Source organism: Candoia aspera, chromosome 1 (assembly GCF_035149785.1).
Source record: "Candoia aspera isolate rCanAsp1 chromosome 1, rCanAsp1.hap2, whole genome shotgun sequence".
In the NCBI taxonomy this organism is placed as follows: domain Eukaryota; kingdom Metazoa; phylum Chordata; class Lepidosauria; order Squamata; family Boidae; genus Candoia; species Candoia aspera.
Window position 1 is genome coordinate 94,565,510 of NC_086153.1, and position 19,837 is coordinate 94,585,346.

Genomic DNA, 19,837 nt, shown 5'->3' on the forward strand with positions numbered 1-19,837 from the left:
ACATAGGAACTATAAAGAAATGATTGCAATACAATATTGCTAGTAAGTCATGAATTTATCTTAAGTCAGATTAGTCGTATGAAAAGAAGCAAGACTAAGAATCTAAATCTAAATGAATCTGAATAATGTAGAGTAAATGACAGTGCTGGAGAAGCTAGAGAAGAATCCCATTTCAGTCTTTATATTCTCTTACTTTGGTACATTTCTGGTTTGTGATTTATTGTAAATGGTTGAAAATCTATGTACAGTTTATTTGCCATTACAAAAATATATAAGCAGTTCTTAAGTACTCAAGATTTAATAATTTTGATAGGTTTCATTTTTAAGATACAAATATTTTTTTAAAAAAGGAAAAGGCCAGGCTAAATCACTTTTTGGCTTACTGCCTTTGTGATACTGAAATTCTAATTGCTTTCCAATTTATCCCTTTCTCCAGGAAACACTCAAATTACATAAATCTATAAGATTTGTAATTAACCCTTTGATTATCCAACTACAGCAAATAAAAATTGCTTCTAGGCCACCAGCAAAGGCTTGCTAAAGTAATAGAATTGTGTACTCAATTCTCCTTTATTTACTGAGAAACCTAACTTCATTTGCCTGTCATGACAAATCTGAACTGCAAAGAAGTTTAATGTTGCTTCATGAGAATAGCTGTGGAATCCAGCATGAAGAAAATGCCAAAGCAAATGGGTTTGATGAGTCATTTCCCACTTCTTTCTGACCTTGAGCTCTTTCAGTTCACTGATGTTTTCAGTCTTTCTCTCAGACACTATTTCTGTTTGTTGACTTACATTCAGAGGTAACCAGGGACAGATTGGGATTTGCTCAATTGTAGTACAGTTGCATTGCATATGTTTATTTGTATGCATAGCATATATCACTTCAGCTTATATGCATGTTTTTCTTGTGCCTGTTCTTGTTTTGGACATAGGCTTTCCCCTTACTCTGCAAATAACAACTGTCATAACCATTGTTCTTCTGAGAATCATATCTTCCAAATCAATGGCTGAATTAACTTTTCAAGCAGGAAAATACCACTGAATAAGCGTAACATGTGTTTCTCTTGCTAATGAATAATCAAAACATGTTCAGACCTAATGTGCCTACCAAAAAGCCTAGCTGACAATATAATCTTGCATTTTGTACAGGTATTCTTAAAATTTGAGTAGCGTATTTTTAAATAGTCAATGTATTTTATTTATTTATTTTATTTATTTATCAGATTTGTCACCTCCCATCTCCGAACGGAGGAATTTGAAGGATTGGCACTTCATATTTAAATTCTCTGACAGGAAGTTTTTTGAGATATGTCTTCATATATTATTTTGTTTTTAAATTATAATTGTCAATTTTACCCAAGGTAAAATAAACATTTTGTAATTTTTTTTAGCAGTTAGCACAGAGTAAGAGGAGAAGATGAGTTATATTTTCCTTATGAGTGATGTAGCTTTTCAAAAGAATATTAAACTGGGATTTTTTCTATGTCAGTTAGACATAAATAACCTGCACTGGAAGATTTAATATTTAATTATCTCTATTTCTTATATAGTAGAGAGAAATGTATAGATACTAGATTTCTATATATGAATAATCACATGGAAAGCACTAAAATGTGAAAGTGACAACTTGTCTCATTGTCTTTAAAATTAACATAATTCATTACTGTGAATTAAGTGATTTTTTTTCCTGCAGAAAAATAAAGTACATTAACATTTTTATGAAAAATATTCCATCCCACATCATTGCCTCTTTGAAAAGATATTTTATCTTGGAAATATGCCTTTTACTTGAATTGTGTCATGATACAGTAATTCCTTCATTATTATTGCCCACAAGAATTGTTCCAGAGTTGGGGGACTGCTGTGTAGGATGTGATTATCCATTCTTTTAAGTGTGCTTTCTTCTCTTGCACTATGTTGCATAGAGAAACACAATTAAAAAGTCTAAAAATGTTAGATTTTTGCAGCCACATCTTTTTCATTTGTTGAATAACTTTACATCATTTGTCAGGAAAGGGATCATAAGTTCTAATTAGGGTCATGATCCTGTTATAGAATGTTGATTTTTACCCAGTTAGACCATCACTCAATCTATCTCAGTTCTGTCTATATAGATGGAGAGCTGCTTCCCATAGTTTCAAACTGGATTATTTTTCTCAGTCGTGCCTGGAGAAGTCAGGAATTGAGGCCTTGGGCATGCAAAGCAGAAACAAATTCAGCACACCAGGGGAATGAAGAATAATTGTAAACTATTCTGTAAATTTATTCTGTCTTAGACCATTCTTGCCCCATCTCCACCTCTAGGTATGCAGTTACTTGAAGTCCTGGCATAATGTATAGTCTCTCAGCTACTATCTTGCTTTTTGCTACATACTTAAAACAACTATAGGCTTTATCTTCATTCACTGGAAGGACAGCTCATTAAATGTCTTTAGCTACTTGAAAAAATCATTAGTTTAGGTTAGAACTAAGTTAGAAATATTATAAAGACCTATTTTGTTCCTCCGTTCTGTTTTGGGGTAAATAAGTTACAACTCTGTCACAGATATGCTAAAGCCTGAATTTCTGAGTTGCTTCTAGAAAGACTAGAAAGTAATTCTTTTGAGTTTGCACATAGATTACCAGTATTTACTTAATTATTTGCTTTGAGTTTTGAGAACAAATTAGTGTACATTTCAATAGCTGAATAATAGATCCAAACAGCAGCAGATTTGTCTGGTTACTAGACATGTCATGGTTAATTGTTTTTTTTGTTTCATGTCCTTTGCTTTTGAAATTAGAAAAATGGAAACAAGATTGTCTCATACATATTTATGGCTGCTAGAATGAAAGGAATAGAAAACAGTTTCTGTTTTCTGTTAAAGATGATTTCTCCAGCAAAGTCGGCGGCTTGGGTAGCATTACTCTTACTCATTATAGAGACTAGATTTTCATCTGATAATTGCATCACTTTTAGTATCTATGAGTTGCAAACCACTGATTGAATATTGGTTTGATTTCCCTAAAACTGTATATAACTTATAACTTATGCTGTAGAAACTAAGTAACAATCGGAGTGAATATTTGTAGCTCAGGACTGAACTGTGGAGTCCTTGGTGCTCTCTGAGCCTTGTTGTTTTCTTGCAGAGGTTTCACTGACAGACTAGGCAACATCTTCAGGTGTTCCGATGTTGCCTAGTCTGGCAATGAAACGTCCGCAAGAAAACAACAAGGCTCAGAGAGCACCAGGACGAAACTAAGTAAATCAGTATGTCAAAAAAACCTTCAAAATAGAACTTTCAATAATAGGGAAGTATGAATTGATTCTAGTCTGTTATAAAATAAACGCGTATTTTTGACTTATGGTCCAATGCTATTTTAGTATGTGTATAGTATAATCAGTGGTCAAGTTGGCCATCTAAATACTGTAGTTCAAAACTGTGCTTTTTAACTTTGAAATGAGATATTCTATAGTTTAAAGCTGCAAAAAAAATGGTATAATGATAATCTAAGACTTATACATCAGTGTTTTTACTAAAATGTAGTGAACTTCTAACATGGTAAATGGATCCTTATGTCTTATTGCAGAAAGAAATGGAATTTAATTTAATTTAGCTGTAGTTCACTTTGGTCTCTCTAAGGTATTTATTTTTCAAAATTCTTATGCAAGATGAATAAAAAGAAATAGTATTTCTAGGAATTCCTTAGGCATGAAAGCGGGCTGGGTGACCTCACTCTCTCTCAGCTTTAGAATATCACCTCTAGAATATCATCCATCCATCTTGCCATTGGCCGGCCCCTCTTCCTTTTGCCTTCCACTTTCCCCAGCATCAGCATCTTCTCCAGGATATCCTGTCTTCTCATTATGTGGTCAGCTTTGCCTTTAATATCATTCCCTCAAGTGAGCAGTCTGGCTTTATTTCCTGGAGGATGGACTGGTTTGATCTTCTGGCAGTCCAAGGCACTCTCAGAATTTTCCTCCAACACCACAGTTCAAAAGCATCGATCTTCCTTCTCTCAGCCTTCCCTATGGGCCAGCTCTTGCAGTCATATGTTACTACGGGAAACACCATTGCTTTAACTATGCAGACCTTTGTTATCAGTGTGATGTCTCTGCTCTTAACTATTTTATTGAGATTTGTCATTGCTCTTCTCCCAAGGATTAAGCGTCTTCTGATTTCCTGGCTGCAGTCAGCGACTGCGGTAATCTTTGCCCCTAGAAATACGAAGTCTGTCACTGCCTCGACGTTTTCTCCCTCTATTTGCCAGTTATCAATCAAGCTGGTTGTCATAATCTTGTTTTTTTTGTGGTTTAACTGCAAGCCAGCTTTTGCACTTTCTTTTTTCACCTTCATCATAAGGCTCCTCAGTTCCTCTTCGCTTTCAGCCATCAAAGTGGTATCATCTGCATATCTGAGATTGTTAATGTTTCTTCCAGCGATTTTAACGCCAGCCTTGGATTCCTCAAGCCCAGCATGTCGCATGATGTGTTCTGCATACAAGTTGTATAGGTAGGGTGAGAGTATACAGCCCTGCCATACTCCTTTCCCAATCTTAAACCAGTCCGTTGTTCCGTGGTCTGTTCTTACCATTGCCACTTGGTCGTTATACAGATTCCTCAGGAGGCATACAAGATGACTTGGTATCCCCATACCACTAAGAACTTGCCACAATTTGTTATGGTCCACACAGTCAAAGGCTTTAGAATAGTCTATGAAAGAGAAATAGATGTTTTTCTGAAACTCCCTGGCTTTTCCATTATCCAGCGGATATTGGCAATTTGGTCCCTAGTTCCTCTGCCTTTTCTAAACCCAGCTTGTACATCTGGCAATTCTCGCTCCATGAATTGCTGAAGTCTACCTTTCAGGATCTTGAGATTAGCTTACTGGCATGTGAAATAATTGCCACTGTTCGATAGTTTGAACATTCTTTAGTGTTTCCCTTTTTGGTATGGGGATATAAGTTTATTTTTTTCCAATCTGATGGCCATTCTTGTGTTTTCCAAATTTGCTGGCATATGGCATGCATCAACAGCATCATCTTGCAAGATTTTAAACAGTTCAGCTGGGATACCATCATCTCCTGCTGCCTTGTTATTAGCAATGCTTCTTAAGGCCCAATCAACCTCACTCATCAGGATGTCTGGCTCTAACTCACTGACCACACCGTGAAAGCTATCCCCGATATTATTATCCTTCCTATACGGATCTTCTGTATATTCTTGCCACCTTTTCTTGATCTCTTTTTCTTCTGTTAGGTCCTTGCCATCTTTGTTTTTGATCATACCCATTTTTCCTGGAATTTACCTCCAATGTTTCTTATTTTCTGGAAGAGGTCTCTTGTCCTTCCTATTCTATTGTCTTCTTCCACTTCCGCACATTGATTGTTTAAAGATAGTTCCTTATCTCTTCTGGCTTACCTCTGGAATTTTGCATTTAATTGGGCATATCTCCCCCTATCACTGCTGCTGTTTTGCTTTCCTTCTTTCTTAGGCCACTTCTAGTGTCTCAGCACATTATAAAAATCACTAAATACAGTTGTTCTCTCCCCTTATATTAATACACACACACACTGTGCAAAAGTCTTAGGCCACCATGAGATGTGTTGTTTTAGCAATGGTATATTGACCATATATAATAGTTTCTCAGAGCTGAATCCTGTGTCTACTCAGAAATAAATCCCATTATACTCAATGGGTAGAGATGTTTGTTTCCAGTGAGTAGGATAGGATTACACCTTCCTGCTGAATACAGTGGGCTTACCTCTGAGTAAGGTAAATAACACTGTTTTCAAACACCTCTATCAATGGGGCTTACTCCCAGGTAAGTGTCGATAGGAAGTTGTGGTTTTGCCAGCAGGCATGGGGACATGGGAGTGTGGTGGAACTGGTGCAGTGTCTGTATTGATTGTTTGTTATGATAGGTTTTTATAGTGATTTTATATTTTTTCTGGTTTTTAAATTGTTTTCTTGTTTTTATATTTGTTATAATTGTTTTATATTTGTTTTAATCGTTTGTAAGCCTCCCAGAGTCATATATATGAAATGGGCAGCTATATAAATTTGAATAATAAATAAATAATAAATAATGAGTTTTAAATAACAATACATTATATCCTTTTTAAAACTATAGATCATTGTTAAATACCAAGTAATGTAAATATCAACAACAATAATCAGAACATTATAAATCATAATGTGAGATTAGGAATTACAGTAATTGCTATCTGCGCAGTTGAAAGACTATCCTAATTTAACAAATCATTGAGTAGAATATCAACCCATATTTTGAATGTAGTATAAGGCCATATATAGCATAATAATTAAAAATGGTTTCCAAGTTGAGTTAAGATCTGTGTCAAATTTATTTTTGTCTGAATATAATTTTTGTTAAGAATTTTAATTACAGTATTAAAAACTGGTACGAACTAAACTTAGAAAAAGAGATGAGAAAAAAAGAAGAAAAAGTGCAGGAAAAAAGAAGAAAAGAAAAAAAATAATAATAATAAAAAAGAAAAGGAATATATAAAGAAGTGACTCCTAACCATCACAAGCATAGACAAATTTAATAACTCTTCACCCCCTATAAGGTTACAAACAGATATCTCTTCATCCCATATCCCATCCCTTATCTATAAGCAAATCCATAAAACATCAACATTTCAATCCTGGTGTCTGCAAAAATTCGATAAAGGGTTGCCAGAACTTTGCAAAAATGTCTTATTTTAACCTTGATAAAATAAACCAACTTTATATTCCTTCCTTTTACTTCTAACAGTCTTAATTTTTAATTCAGTCAAATGTTGTTGTCTTGTCAAATAGAATTTGTTTCATATCTGTCATTCCTTCATTAACATCTTTTAGACATAGTCTATCCATAGAAGCAGACATCATTACTGACAGCATTGATATGGTAGTTACTAATTTATGGCTCTGTTCTTCAAAGATCTCCTTTAATATTTCCAAAGTTTTAACATTTTTGTTGTTTTGTAAGTCCCAGTATTAACTGACATCAAAAACAGTTTTGATGTTCTACACAGAACATTTTTCTTCTGCTTAGAACATCAAAACTGTTTTTGATGTCAGTTAATACTGGGACTTACTCTTACTAGAATCTTCTGCTTAGAATCATCAGTCCTCTCTAGTGTCCAGTTTCTAAAATCATCACTTATCTTAGTTATGACTTACAATCGCCAGGTTAGCCAAAGTAAGTCTGTTTCCCATGAAAAGCTGTTTATTTTTTATAATTAATTCCAAAATCTTGTAGTAAAAGTCAATATTCCAAATTTATCTGGACCCATAATCCATTTATAACTTTCTTAGATCTAAATCTTATTTAGCTTTTTGCTGTTTGTTTCAAATTCTTTAAGTTCTTAAGCTTATAATAAATTTTTCTTTTGTTCAGAGTTGAAGATAAACCCATCTGATTAAGACTTTTCAAACTTGTCATTCCGAAGGTCTCTAATAGTTTTAAGATGTTTAATAGGCAATTACTGAGAGTGATTAGAAAGTGAGGTTTGAGAACTTTGTATCTAAAAATCATACAGCTTATCAGAACCCAAAGATGAAAGTTACAGTCGTAAGCAAGTTGGCTGATCCTGTTGTGTCCCAGTGCTCAAACCCACAGAAAACTGCTGTCCTCCAGTCTCCTCATGAGGAGCAGCTGTCCAGAGCACATGTGGGCGATCTCCCATCCTCTCCTTATCCAGAGAGGTTCCAGGGAGCCGGTCTACTCACTGGTTCCTTAGTCTTTGCTGCAGTTGGCCCTGCATTTGCGGAGCCGTCTTCAGTTTGCCATATCTCCCGTGGAAGTCCCTATGTCAAATTTATTTTTGAAATACAAAGTTACTTTGGGTATTGAGGCATACTCCCACAACTAATTTAGTCTGTTTTCTGCAGAAGGAACTGTACGTGCTTTCCAATAGGAAGCATAAGGTATCCTACAGAATTACCATTTACAAAGTTCAGTATATTTTGTCGGAATGTAAGCTTTAGTAATATTTAATAAAAATAGGTTGGAAAGGAAATTCAGGCTTTAGAATTTGTTTCAGTCTATTATAAATCATTTCCAAAGTTGCTGAGCTTTATAGTTTTGCCACCAAGTATGTAAAAGCAATTCAACATGGTTGTTGCATTTCCAACAATTTTGAAAATGCCTATTATAGCAATCAATACTGGAGTAATATACCAGCAGTTAAACATCTTATGCCAGTTTTCTCTAAGTACTGTGTAATATTGGTGTGAATTTATTGTAAGATTGCAAGTCCTAGGAGAATTGTGTTGTGAACTGTATCTGAATTAAGAAGATTTACGCCAATGAATCCTTTCAGGCTACCAGTGTTTAAACTTAATGGTATTTTGAATTTTGTTAACTCTTGTCTGTTACTTAGAATATACTCAAAAACACTAAACTTAATATTTTAAGAAAGTTGTAGAAACTGAAATCTAACTGTACACTTGGATCAGTTGTCTCATCCAAATAGATTCATTAAAACCTTGTTGATCCAGAATTCTAATTTTTGAGAATATTTGTACTGAACAGCCAGCACTTCAGGAGCGATCTGAATTATTTCAGAAACTTCCATTTCAGAACTTGACTAGTAGCAAACTGGAAGTATATATGAGAAAACAGCATGTTGTTCTAAAATTTTCAGTAAATTCATTGTGTCTTATTGCTTGATATTTCAACAATATTGAGAGAGAATATAATTGCAAGCAATACAGTAAGCATAGAAGATATATAATTTTTTTTGCAAAACTTCATTTTATAACTTTTGCAATTTTGCAATTATAGATTATTAAATGTTTCTTTATTTTAACTGCAATAAAATTCAAACTGTAAGTTACTTCTAAACATCCCACAATAAATGCCTTTTAACTTCACTAAGTGTATAATTTTATGTGTCTACTTGGAAGTGAGTCCCACTGAGTTTGGTGAGGGTTATTCCTAGTAAGGATGATGATCCAGGTAGAAGAATGAAATGTGTTACTTGAACAGTTTTTCAGGAAATGTATCTAAATAACAGCTTCTAATTATACTTGTAGGGACTAGAAAAGTTGGATGCATCTGATCACACAGATTTGATATTAATGTTTTAAAATGTGAAATATATTATGCACTTGCATGGTTAACTACTTTCTACATTTCATTACCAAATTTCATTACCAGTATACATAATTCTAGAACTTCGCAGCATATTATTTGCATTTTTACCAAAAGAGTTCAGTAACTCAGAATTGAGTTTTTGATACTGTATTTTATCTGGAGGCCTATATTAATTGATTACAATCACAAAAATGTCATCAGTTTAAAACGTGTTCTAAAACTAAAATTTATGTTGTATTTTTAGTACAACCAGTGATTATGACGACTGAAGTTGGTTCAGACACCGAAGTAAAAGAATCAGAGAAGCTGAGGAAAAACACAGGAAGCGAAAATGCTGGGGATGCTCCAGAGAGTCAAAAAGAAGAGAAACCTGAAATAGAAGAAGGTTCTCCTGTCCTTCCGACTGCAGCTACCCAAAGGAGCCCTAGTAGCTCCGGAGGAAAGGGTATTTCTCGTTTTATCCCCCCCTGGCTTAGGAAACAAAAATCATACACCTTGTCAGAACCCAAAGATGAAAGTAAGAAAAGAGAGCGGCCAGCATCAGAAGAAGAGACAGCAGTGGAGGAAGGAGAATGTCGTCTTTCAGAAGAGGCAGCACAACCTAAAGGAAAATTAGAGGACATTTCTGAGAATGTTCAACAAGCTGAAGTGGGTGAGAGAGAAGAAGAAAAACGTTATGTTGAGTCACAGGTATACTAGAAAGAAAAGCAAAACAAAAAGGAAACATACTTTAGTGGCCTCAGCATTGTTGTGGAGAATGTGTTATGTTACATTTTCTTTTGTTAATATGACTTTATACCCATTCATTCTGAGGTGTATTTTGATCTTGCAGTGACTCATAATGTGCCTTTGGGCCTAACCTAATGCTCTGATTCTGAAACTTCAGAATAAGCTACTGTACCATTTAAAATGAAGGCCTTGAAATTTACTTGATTTCTTCTATACTGAGAAACAGTCATGTTTAGTATAACTATTTTTTTATAAACTAGAATACAGGTTTATCTTGTTTGCTGATGGTTGAATAAGTAACAATAAGATAAATAAGTAATACTGCATTATGTTGTGGGTTGTTGATGATAATTGTTTGCCTTCAAGTTGGTGTCATCTCTTAGAGACCATGTAGATAAATTTTCTCCAGGAGTTGGGAGGGTTAGTAAAACACATTTCAGACTTTTAAAATATTTTTTTCAAGCTCTGTAACTTTGGGTTTGTTTTTCAATCTCAAACTAGATGATGATGGTGATGATGGTGATGATGATGATTTCATTTTTCAAATATTATATCCAACCATGAAAATTTTCAGAAAAGTCCCTTTCCATCTGCTTAGCTTTGGTTTCTATAATCAGCACTGCAAACAGGAAAATAAGATTATGGAGATGAGTACCACAGTTACTTCCCCAATCAATTTCTTTCTTATTATAAAGTATTAATATGATTTGGTTTTCCACAACCTGATGCTCTTTAATTTTCAGTGCCTTTAATCTGCGAGCCAATTACAATAATGAAAAAGATATTGAAGTTGCATCAATGCTACCTATTCTCCACTGTAATTCCTGTAATTCTTCTCCCCTCCAACTCTGCCCAGCCCAGGTCTTCCTAATTTATATAGCCCGTTTGTCAAAACTTATGAAAAAAGGTACTAAGCAACTAGCTTAGATGCTACAATATGCATGATAGGTCTTTCAGTAGTGGCATTCATGGCTCTCCAGAATATTGTGAAGTCTTTTGCATTCACACCCTATTTGTGACCGCTAGGAAGCCTGCAGGTAGCTGCTGCTTGAAGCAGAATAGGCTAGCTGGATAGATAGTTATTTTATTCTTAAAGAAGGAAATGTGTTCACTTGCTTGCATAGAGTATTAAGAGATTCAGATTCTGGCAGAGATATAGAATTGATGTGGAAAGACAGATTGAAACTAGACTTGCAACTAGATATTATGTCTAAATGAACATAAGTGTATGCTTCCACTTGTTTTATATAACTGAATTTGTCCTCCAATAGAAGAAAGAATTCTTTCCAATAGTTGAGCAAGCCAAGGTCTCAAAATAACAGGCTAACTAGGTGTACTAGAGATTTGGTCTCTAAGGTTGGTAATCTAAAGGGACAGTTGCTAGGCTGACTTGCAGTTCCATGTCTGTGATGTATGAAATCTAAACAGCTCTTATATAACACAACATAGATAAAAAATACTGTTATTTGGTTTCTTTGTTATAGTCTTTTTCCAAGCTGAGTGTAAATCATAGTTAAACAAAGAGCTAGACTTGATGGATAAAGATTTGATTTTAGCCAGTACTTGAACATGGAAAGCTACATGCTTCTCCCAAGCCCTGGTAGCGTTGTTTCCAGCTGAAATATGGCATTAGGCATATACCTGGGTGCTTGTTTCAGAGCTCTCAATCTGGACTGTAGGTGCACTAATGAGGCACAGTTGCACTTTATATCTAGACTTAACTGAGCTCTATAAAGAATATGGGACAGCATTTTGTCATGATAGTCTTTAGGTTCTTTGTGGCCAATCTCCTCTACTTTTACACAGTAGAATCTGAGAATAGTTGTCCCTGTCAACAGGCACTTTTTTACTTACCTGAGACATGGAAAACAATTGTTTTATTCATTAGTGAAGGATGCTTGATGCCTCCTGCAAATTTATTCTATGGGCAATCTGGATTTTCTCTGAGCAAAATGATAAAGTAGATATGTGTATCTTACATAATGGTTATCTGACAGTGTAATTTGAAATATATGTAACTGCATTTCATTAAATTTACAATTCTGTAAATACAGCTTTACTGTATGGTAACATACATTTCCGTGCACAGCGTGCTAAAGAAGATAAAGAAATAGTTGCTGAAGCTATGGAAAACAAGCAAGATGAAGAAGATGGGAAAAGGGAGACGAAAGAGGTCCAGACAAATGAAGTCAAAGTAGAAAAAGTCCTTCAAAAAACTCCTAAGAAGATCAGGATAGTCCAGGCTAAAGTTGTGCTTTTGGATGGCATAGAATACAGCTGTGACCTTGAGGTAAGCTAGTGAGCTTAATTTTTTTCTTTCTCAGAAGAAGTAAGTGCAATACTTTTATAGAAATGAGAACTAAACATTTAATATGTTTTAATCAAGGTGTTTAAAAGACAATGGAATTCCTATCAATGATTATTGAGCCATTTTATATCCACATTTTATGAGGTTACAACTCAGTCCTAAAGCCTCCTGACAACCATAGGAAATCTACAAATCTATTATCCCCTATTTTTATTTTGCAAATGAGCAGCCCTGCTGGATAGCCCTGCTGGTAAGCTCATCTTATTCTCAAATTGTGTATTTCACAGTGGCCAACCTGATACCTCTGGGTGCTGAAAGCAGGAAATGGAGAGATGTTCGTCTCCTGTTAATTGTATCCCAGCAACTGGTGTTTGGAGATGTGCTGCCCCCAACCTTGGGTAGCACTGATTCTTCAAGACCAATAGTCCTTGTCCTCCATAAATTTATCTAATTGCCTCTTAAAGTTATCCAGCTTAGTGGTTATCACAACATCATGTGGTAATGGATTCCATAGATCATTTAAACACTGTACAAAGAAGTGCTTTCTTTCCTCTGTTTTACATCAATGTCCTTCATTAGATGGTCCCTGGTCCTAGTGTTTTAAGAGATGGAGAATCCACCCCCACCTTTCCATTTCCTCCATGCAATGCATGATTTTATGCACGTGAACAATATCTCACTCAGCTGCTTTTTTCCCAAGCTAAAAAAATCCCAAACATTCTAACTTTTTTTCAGGGAAGATTTTCAAGCCCCGTGATTATTTAGTTGCCCTGTTTTGCACTTTTTTCCAACTCTGTTACATACTTTTTCAAATATGGCTGGACGTCTACCCAGCACCCCAAATGCAAAGACGCAATAGATTTATATAAAATAATTTCAGTGTTGGCGTTTTAATTTTCTGTGTTTCTCCTAATAATCTATAGCATGGAATTTTCTTTTTCCATAGCTGTCAAACACTGAGTTGACATCTTCACTTAGCCATCCACTATGGCCCCAAAAGCTTTTCTTCTGGTTACTTGCAAACAACTCAGTCCTCATCATATGTATGAATTTAGAATTTTTGTCCTAGTGTGCAACACTTTACATTTACTTAAAGTGAACCATATTTGTCATTTGATTAACCATTCACCCAAATAAAAAATATCTCTTTGGAGTTCTTCATAGTCACTTGATTCCTACCATCCTAAGCTGCTTAATACCACCTGCAAGTCAGTATCATTTACCTCTAAGTTGAGATCGCTTATGAATAGGTTAAAGAGCACTAGCCCTAAGATGGATTCTTGAGGGACTCTTCTTCTCACTTCCCTCCATTGAAAAAGTTACCCATTTAGTCTCTAGTTTATTTTGTATTTTTATCCAATTAGCAATCCATAAAAAAAGCATTTCCTCTTATCCTATGTCCACTAAGTTTAAGAGCCATCAATGAAGAACTTTGTTAAAAACTTTTTGAAAACCCAGGTATACAGTAACAGCAGGGTTACTTCCATCCAGGTCCTGCTGTTACTCTTAGAAAACTTCAGAAGGTTGGTGAATTAGGATTTACCTTTATAAAATTCATGCTGATTTTCCTTCAGCAAAGCTTGTTCTTCTATGAACCTATTTATTTTTTCTTTGAGTACCACTTCTACCAAATGGCATGGAGCAGATATTAAAGTGGCAGGGCTATAATTCCCCTCCCTGGGTCCCTTTTTGAAAATTGGTGTTACGTTGGCTACCTTCTAATTCTTTGGCACTGAACCTGTTTTGAGTGTCAAATTACGTACTCTTCAAGAAGATCAGCAACTATTTTTGAAATTCAAACGTTTATTACATTGTACAAGGGTTTCATGATCAGTTCTTTCATTTGAGTTTGACATGTGTGTTTTTGCAACAGATGCTCATATTACATGTATAGAACAGCTTTTTAAAGATCATAGCTATGTACCTGAATATATTAATTCATTACCATCAGAATAAATGATGATAATGAATCTCATGTCAGCAGCACATTTTTCTCTAAAGAAAAAGAATGAATTTCATTATGGAAGACTTAAAAAGCAAAAATCTGTGGACTAAAATAGTCAGCTAACAGACACACAGAAGTATAGCAGTTTCCTACAAAGAACATTTTTACCAGCCTTCTGGCATTCACAAGGAAGCCTTACCAATGGCTGTTTCACAGCAGCAATGCCTTTATTATATAGGTTTTGCTTTTCCTCACATGTTAGAATTGCCGAAACACATGCATGGATCACAATTCCTGATGGTATTGGGCATGTGAACAATTGTTATAGAAGAGGGCAGAGCTTTTTTTAATTACTGGAGATATAGAGATAAGTGTCAGTTCAATAAGTCTAGTTTCTAAACATAATAAACCATTACATCTTTAATGTAATAAACCATCCTAGTCCAAGCCAAATCCAAAAATGCCAGAGAATTCCTGGAAGCCTGGCACTCAGACAAAGCAGCCATCAACAGACACATGGAGGTAAACAACATTTACATACCATTCAAAAGGGACAATAGAAAAGCCAAAAAACCAGAACACCTCACCAGCAATCAACACCTGGATATGCAAAAATCAACACTAGGATTAACACCAGATAAACAACCAAACAGCACAATACACCCTAATCAAAGAATTACTAACTCAGTCACCCAACCAAGCAGCAAACAACAGCCCAATCAAAGAACTCCCAAGGAGAGAACAACACCCCCACCAACGCAAGCAGGGCAAGCCACAGTATATAAACTGAGAGCAAGGCCCACTCCCGCTTTGCACTGAAGATGTTGCCTAGTCTGGCAATGAAACATCTGCAAGAAAACAACAAGGCTCAGAGAGCACCAAGGACTCCACAATATTTGAAGTATCTGGCATGGATGTCTACTTTTTCAAGTAAAAGCATATAAATAGATTTTGGGGTTTCAATTAAAAAGGCAGCAGCTGCAGCTTTCAAATGACTGAAGTTAGGCCACTTTTTCAATACTAGAACAACCTTCTTGTAAAATGTTAACATCTTTTACAGATTTGGTGCACTGACACTTAACAGTTCCTCAGTCTTTGAATAGCCAACTTCATATTCAACTACTTTGGTTTCAGATCCAGTCCAAATTTCTAAGAATATTCACCTGAAATTTATGGCTTGTCCAAGAAGTCTCTGTAGCCTATTCATTTTATCTCTGTCACTTTCCCTGTATGAAAATATTGTAGATGTATTTGTCCAAATGAAGGATGAGAAAAAATATTTAAAGCAAACTGCCCTCCAGTTTCTGTTGTTTTGAAAACTTTATTGTGCTTACACTTGAGGTTGAATTTGGAAAAATGCCAGCAAATATTTCTTTCGAATTTGAGGGAGTCAGCTAGAAATTAATGTATGTAAAACCCAGCTGATATACAGCTCTGTGTGTATATATGTGTGAGAGAAAAAAACAAGGAATTGAATTGATTCACATATTCAGTAACAAAATTTTGTTCTGGTTCTTAAGTTCTTTCTTTCCTCACATGGTTTTCCCCTTCCTTGATGTGGCAGTCATACATCTGCCTCAAGGAAATTCAAGCTTAGAGAAAACTGGAATTCAGGAAAACCAAATTTTGGGCTTGATGGAAACTAAGAAGTGCACGAGTCTAACAGCAACTGAACCATAGCTGGGTACAGTGCACAAAGCTGACTCACTGAGTTTCACTGTCTGTGATACATTCTGGCCTTGATTGTGCTAAGCTGGACTTATCCTGTCTCTGATTGCTATTAACATTTGAATGTTAAAAGACAGAGTTGGCTCGAACTCTTCCTCACGTAGACGTATTGGAATGTTGCCAGCTTGACCTACATGTCTTTCAGACTTTTTCCAGCTTCCTCTCTGTTCCCTCTCCCTTCTTATAGATGCATTGCCCTTCAGTCTTATGGAAGAGGAATAAATGTTAAGGGAATGGTTAATGGTTCCATTGTCATACATTCTTGGTTATTTGCAATTTAATAGAATGTAGGGTAGAGTGTACTCATTCTCTCTCTTCCTGGGGTTTGCGTATATTTCTGTTCTAATTATTTTTAATGTTGATTTTTATATTTTTATATTTTCAGTGCTTGTTTTTATATATGTATTGCTTTTATTTTATTATTGTATGCAGCCTAGAGTCACTTCCTGTGAGATGGGTGGCTATATAAATTTGACAAACAAAATAAATGAATGAATGAATGAATAGCATTTATTAATAAGTAGAAAATACTAAATCCAGTAATGTACCTTTTGTTCATTGAATTAAAGTATCTAAATATATGTTTGAGATTATGTTAGAAGCTTTGTTATAGTTAATTTTAAGGGTTCAATCATATAAATATTAAGTCTAAATTTATCAAGTCTAAAGAATGCCATAATGAGATCTAGGCAGCTGACTTATTGTAAAATCTCTTTCCAAGGCAAATACGATTTTCATTAGTGCTTTCTACACAGGGCATTCTGTTCTAATTAAAATGTTATGACAAGGACATTTAAATATGACTGCATGGCTATATTTTATGCACGTCTGAACAACTGAAGTGTATTGGGCATGACATAACTGTTCAAGGGCTTGGTTGAAGTACAAAAGTACACTTGCTATCTTATGAAAAATTAAATGCTCAAGTACCATATGTGTTACAATTTGCTAGTGATTTCCTGGCCATAAGAAGCTGTATAAAGCATGTTTTTAGACATGAACATTGTTCATTTAATATTATTATGTTTTAGCAAAATGCTAAAATAAGACGTTTGATCTAGTGGTTAAGGCAATGGGCTAAAAACAGGAGACTGAGAGTTCTAGTCCCGCCTGAGGCCTGAAAGCCGGCTGGGTGACCTTGGGCCAGTCACTCTCTCTCAGCCCAACCCACCTCACAGGGTGGTGGTTGTGGGGAAAATAGGAAGAGGAAGGAGTATTAGGTTATTATAAATAACTCCTTGAGTTATTTATAAAAATAATAAAGGCAGGATAGAAAATAAATAAATAAAATTCTTTTTAAATTATTCCAAGTATTTTTCTTGTTTTAAACTACGTTTTCGGCAAAAAGATTTGGTAATCATGAATATAGTGTTAAATTTAGAAATGTAACTAAAATAAAATAACATACTAGTTTTATAGTATTTTAGGTTCGAACTTGAGATAGACTAAAGCTATATGTAACATCCATTCTGACAAGAGTTTTTCCACATCTATCTTTTCATAAAAAATACAACTGAGGATCTTTCAGCAGAGATCAGAATTCAATTTATGCAATTTTTCTGCTAAACATTGCCATTCCACTAGTCCATGATACTGGTTTTGATGGCTCATTGGTCTGATTAAACAGGATTTCTTTTATTTAAATCTTTTCATATAAATCAGTTTTTAAATTATAGATAAATGATAAGATTTAAGATCAATATTTTCTCAGCATGAGTAGACTCTCTTTGGTTGTTCTAACAAAATACTGTTAATGAAATACTACCGAAGAGCATAATGATCATATAATCCATGTGCATTGTAGAATTTTTGCTCAGAGAAGGTAGAAATTTTTGAATGGTAACTTGTTAGGAAAACTGATGTTCTTGAAACCCAAGCTTGATTTGTCAGGCTTATTTCTGAAGAAATAAGTCAGTAAAATTGGGTTATAAGTTGGATTTCATAAGTGCCAAGAGTCAGTTGGCAAAATAGTATTTATAATGACAATTTCAATTCAATGTATTTGACAGATGGATGTGCTTCATTTTAATACAAGTCTAAACTGGAACTTTTACATATTTAATCCAATTTAAGCCAGGGTACCTAAATATCTGGATTTATTTTTTATTAAAATTTAAAGTCCAGTTTAAATGATGAATTGGTATATTTTAAATTTTGTGATAATATTCTTTTTAATAATCATTTTATCTTTTATAATTGTATTTACTCACTGTTTTTATCTCGTTGTATGCTGCCCAGAGTCCTCTTGTGTGACATGGGCAGCCATATAAATATGAGCATAAATAAATAAATAAATAAATAAATAAATCATGTAAGGCCAGAAGCAAAACTCAGTAAAATCTCTTGAGCAGTTAAGAATACAAGTTAAGAAACCATTCCCTCCCAAATTGTACCTGAGCCTATTATTAGAAATAGTTTTGCACTGGTTTATTTACATTATTCCTTGTGTTTCAACTCATGAGTTGTAACACTGAATGATCCAGTTAAAATTGGAAATGCTGAATATAAATTGAGCAGTTCGGTTTGGTATGAATGTTCTTTGATTTCTTTTGGACAACAAACAATGCTTTTATTGAGCTTGATAGTTTTATTGCATACCTTTTTTCCCTTGTCCTTTGTACTTGTACAGTGTTTCTCGCAACTACTGTGTAGTACATAGCTCAACAGCATAGATAGCTTGTTCAGTTTTGAGCTTTCTGTCTCTGACTATCAGGCACAATAACTTTAGTGTTGCAAGAGCCTACACATAGGCACTGGAAGGGACTTCTCTGGAATTGCAGTGGCGTTTACTGAAATCTGCATGATAAGCAATTGCAAAAATGCCTTTCAGTTGCCAGGTCTCAAAAATGTCACATTATAGTTGTTTTTTAAATGCCATAAATAGCCAAATAGGGATGTAGGACTTGCTTGAAAATATAAGGCAGTGTGCTGCGTCTCTTGATTTCTGCCAGTAGCAGACACTATTTCAATTTTTCAACAAATCTTCAAAAGCCAGAAAGGCTAATTACTCTGTTCTCAATTATTAATTCAAATCAAGCCACACTACTCTGAATGTCCCAAATTTTCTCTCTTGGATGCTTCCACCCAGTTTGTCATTAATATTAATAATTAATACATTTATTAATACTTAATAGTTATTAGATATTAGAATAGATAAAAATGTTATCTGCTTGCCTACTGTGTACTTTTGTTGCCCCAAAATATTTAAAATGTTAATTTAATTGAATGCTCACATATTGTGTGCGATCTGGAAATATTAAATATCATATGATGGTAACAAAGTTATTTCTGTTAGATTTCTTCTGTCAGTTTCTTATGCCCCAGATTCTTCAAAATTTTGCTAAACTTGTTATTCTTTTTATTTTCATGTAGTTGGGGGGTATCTCTATTATTAAAGTGACTTGAAGAAATGTTGATTCTTTCATGTTCCCCCGTAGCCTCTGTGAATCATTCTAATAACTTTTATTATCCTCTAATTGATTCAGGTTTTATTGGGGCTGAATGGTGCTGGCTATGAGTGCATCTGAAGCTTATATTTAATACAAGGAAAGAAGAAAATTAATGAACTGAAATAAGACTCAATAAATCACTACAATGTTATATTTCTTTATTACAAGTGAAACATTAGTTGGTAGTACATTGATGGCTAACAGTTCTGTTTTAAATCGGGGTTGTTTCATAAGTCTAATGTTTAAATCACAGAGCAAAAATAACAAGGAGGCTCATGCTAAGTATTAGGGTCTCCTCAGATAATTGAGTGCTGAGTAAGTAGTAAAAACCTTGGTAATACTGCCACACGAAAATGAAATAAGTAGTTAGGTAAAGGTAAAGGTTTCCCTTGACGTAAAGTCCAGTCGTGTCCGACTCTAGGGGGCGGTGCTCATCTCCGTTTCAAAGCCTTGGAGCCGGCGTTGTCATAGACACTTCCGGGTCATGTGGCCAGCACGACTCACGGAACGCCGTTACCTTCCCGCCGAAGCGGTACCAATTAATCTACTCACATTTGCATGTTTTCGAACTGCTTGGTGTGCAGGAGCTGGGA

General features: G+C 34.9%; 1 protein-coding gene across 8 annotated transcripts in view; it reads left to right on the top strand.

Moving 5' to 3' along the window:
- The window catches only part of EPB41L2 (erythrocyte membrane protein band 4.1 like 2), a 113,868-nt gene that overhangs the window by 25,778 nt on the left and 68,253 nt on the right, over window positions 1-19,837 (top strand). For 7 of the 8 annotated variants that reach the window (XM_063310029.1, XM_063310012.1, XM_063310038.1 and 4 more), the window contains exons 2-3: window positions 9,330-9,775; window positions 11,904-12,104. In XM_063310029.1, the coding sequence (XP_063166099.1) occupies window positions 9,344-9,775; window positions 11,904-12,104 (633 nt within the window). In that variant the 5' untranslated portion in view covers window positions 9,330-9,343. Of the gene's footprint in view, window positions 1-1,131; window positions 1,152-9,329; window positions 9,776-11,903; window positions 12,105-19,837 lie in introns of those variants that run through there. The other variant, XM_063310021.1, reaches the window with a different exon arrangement.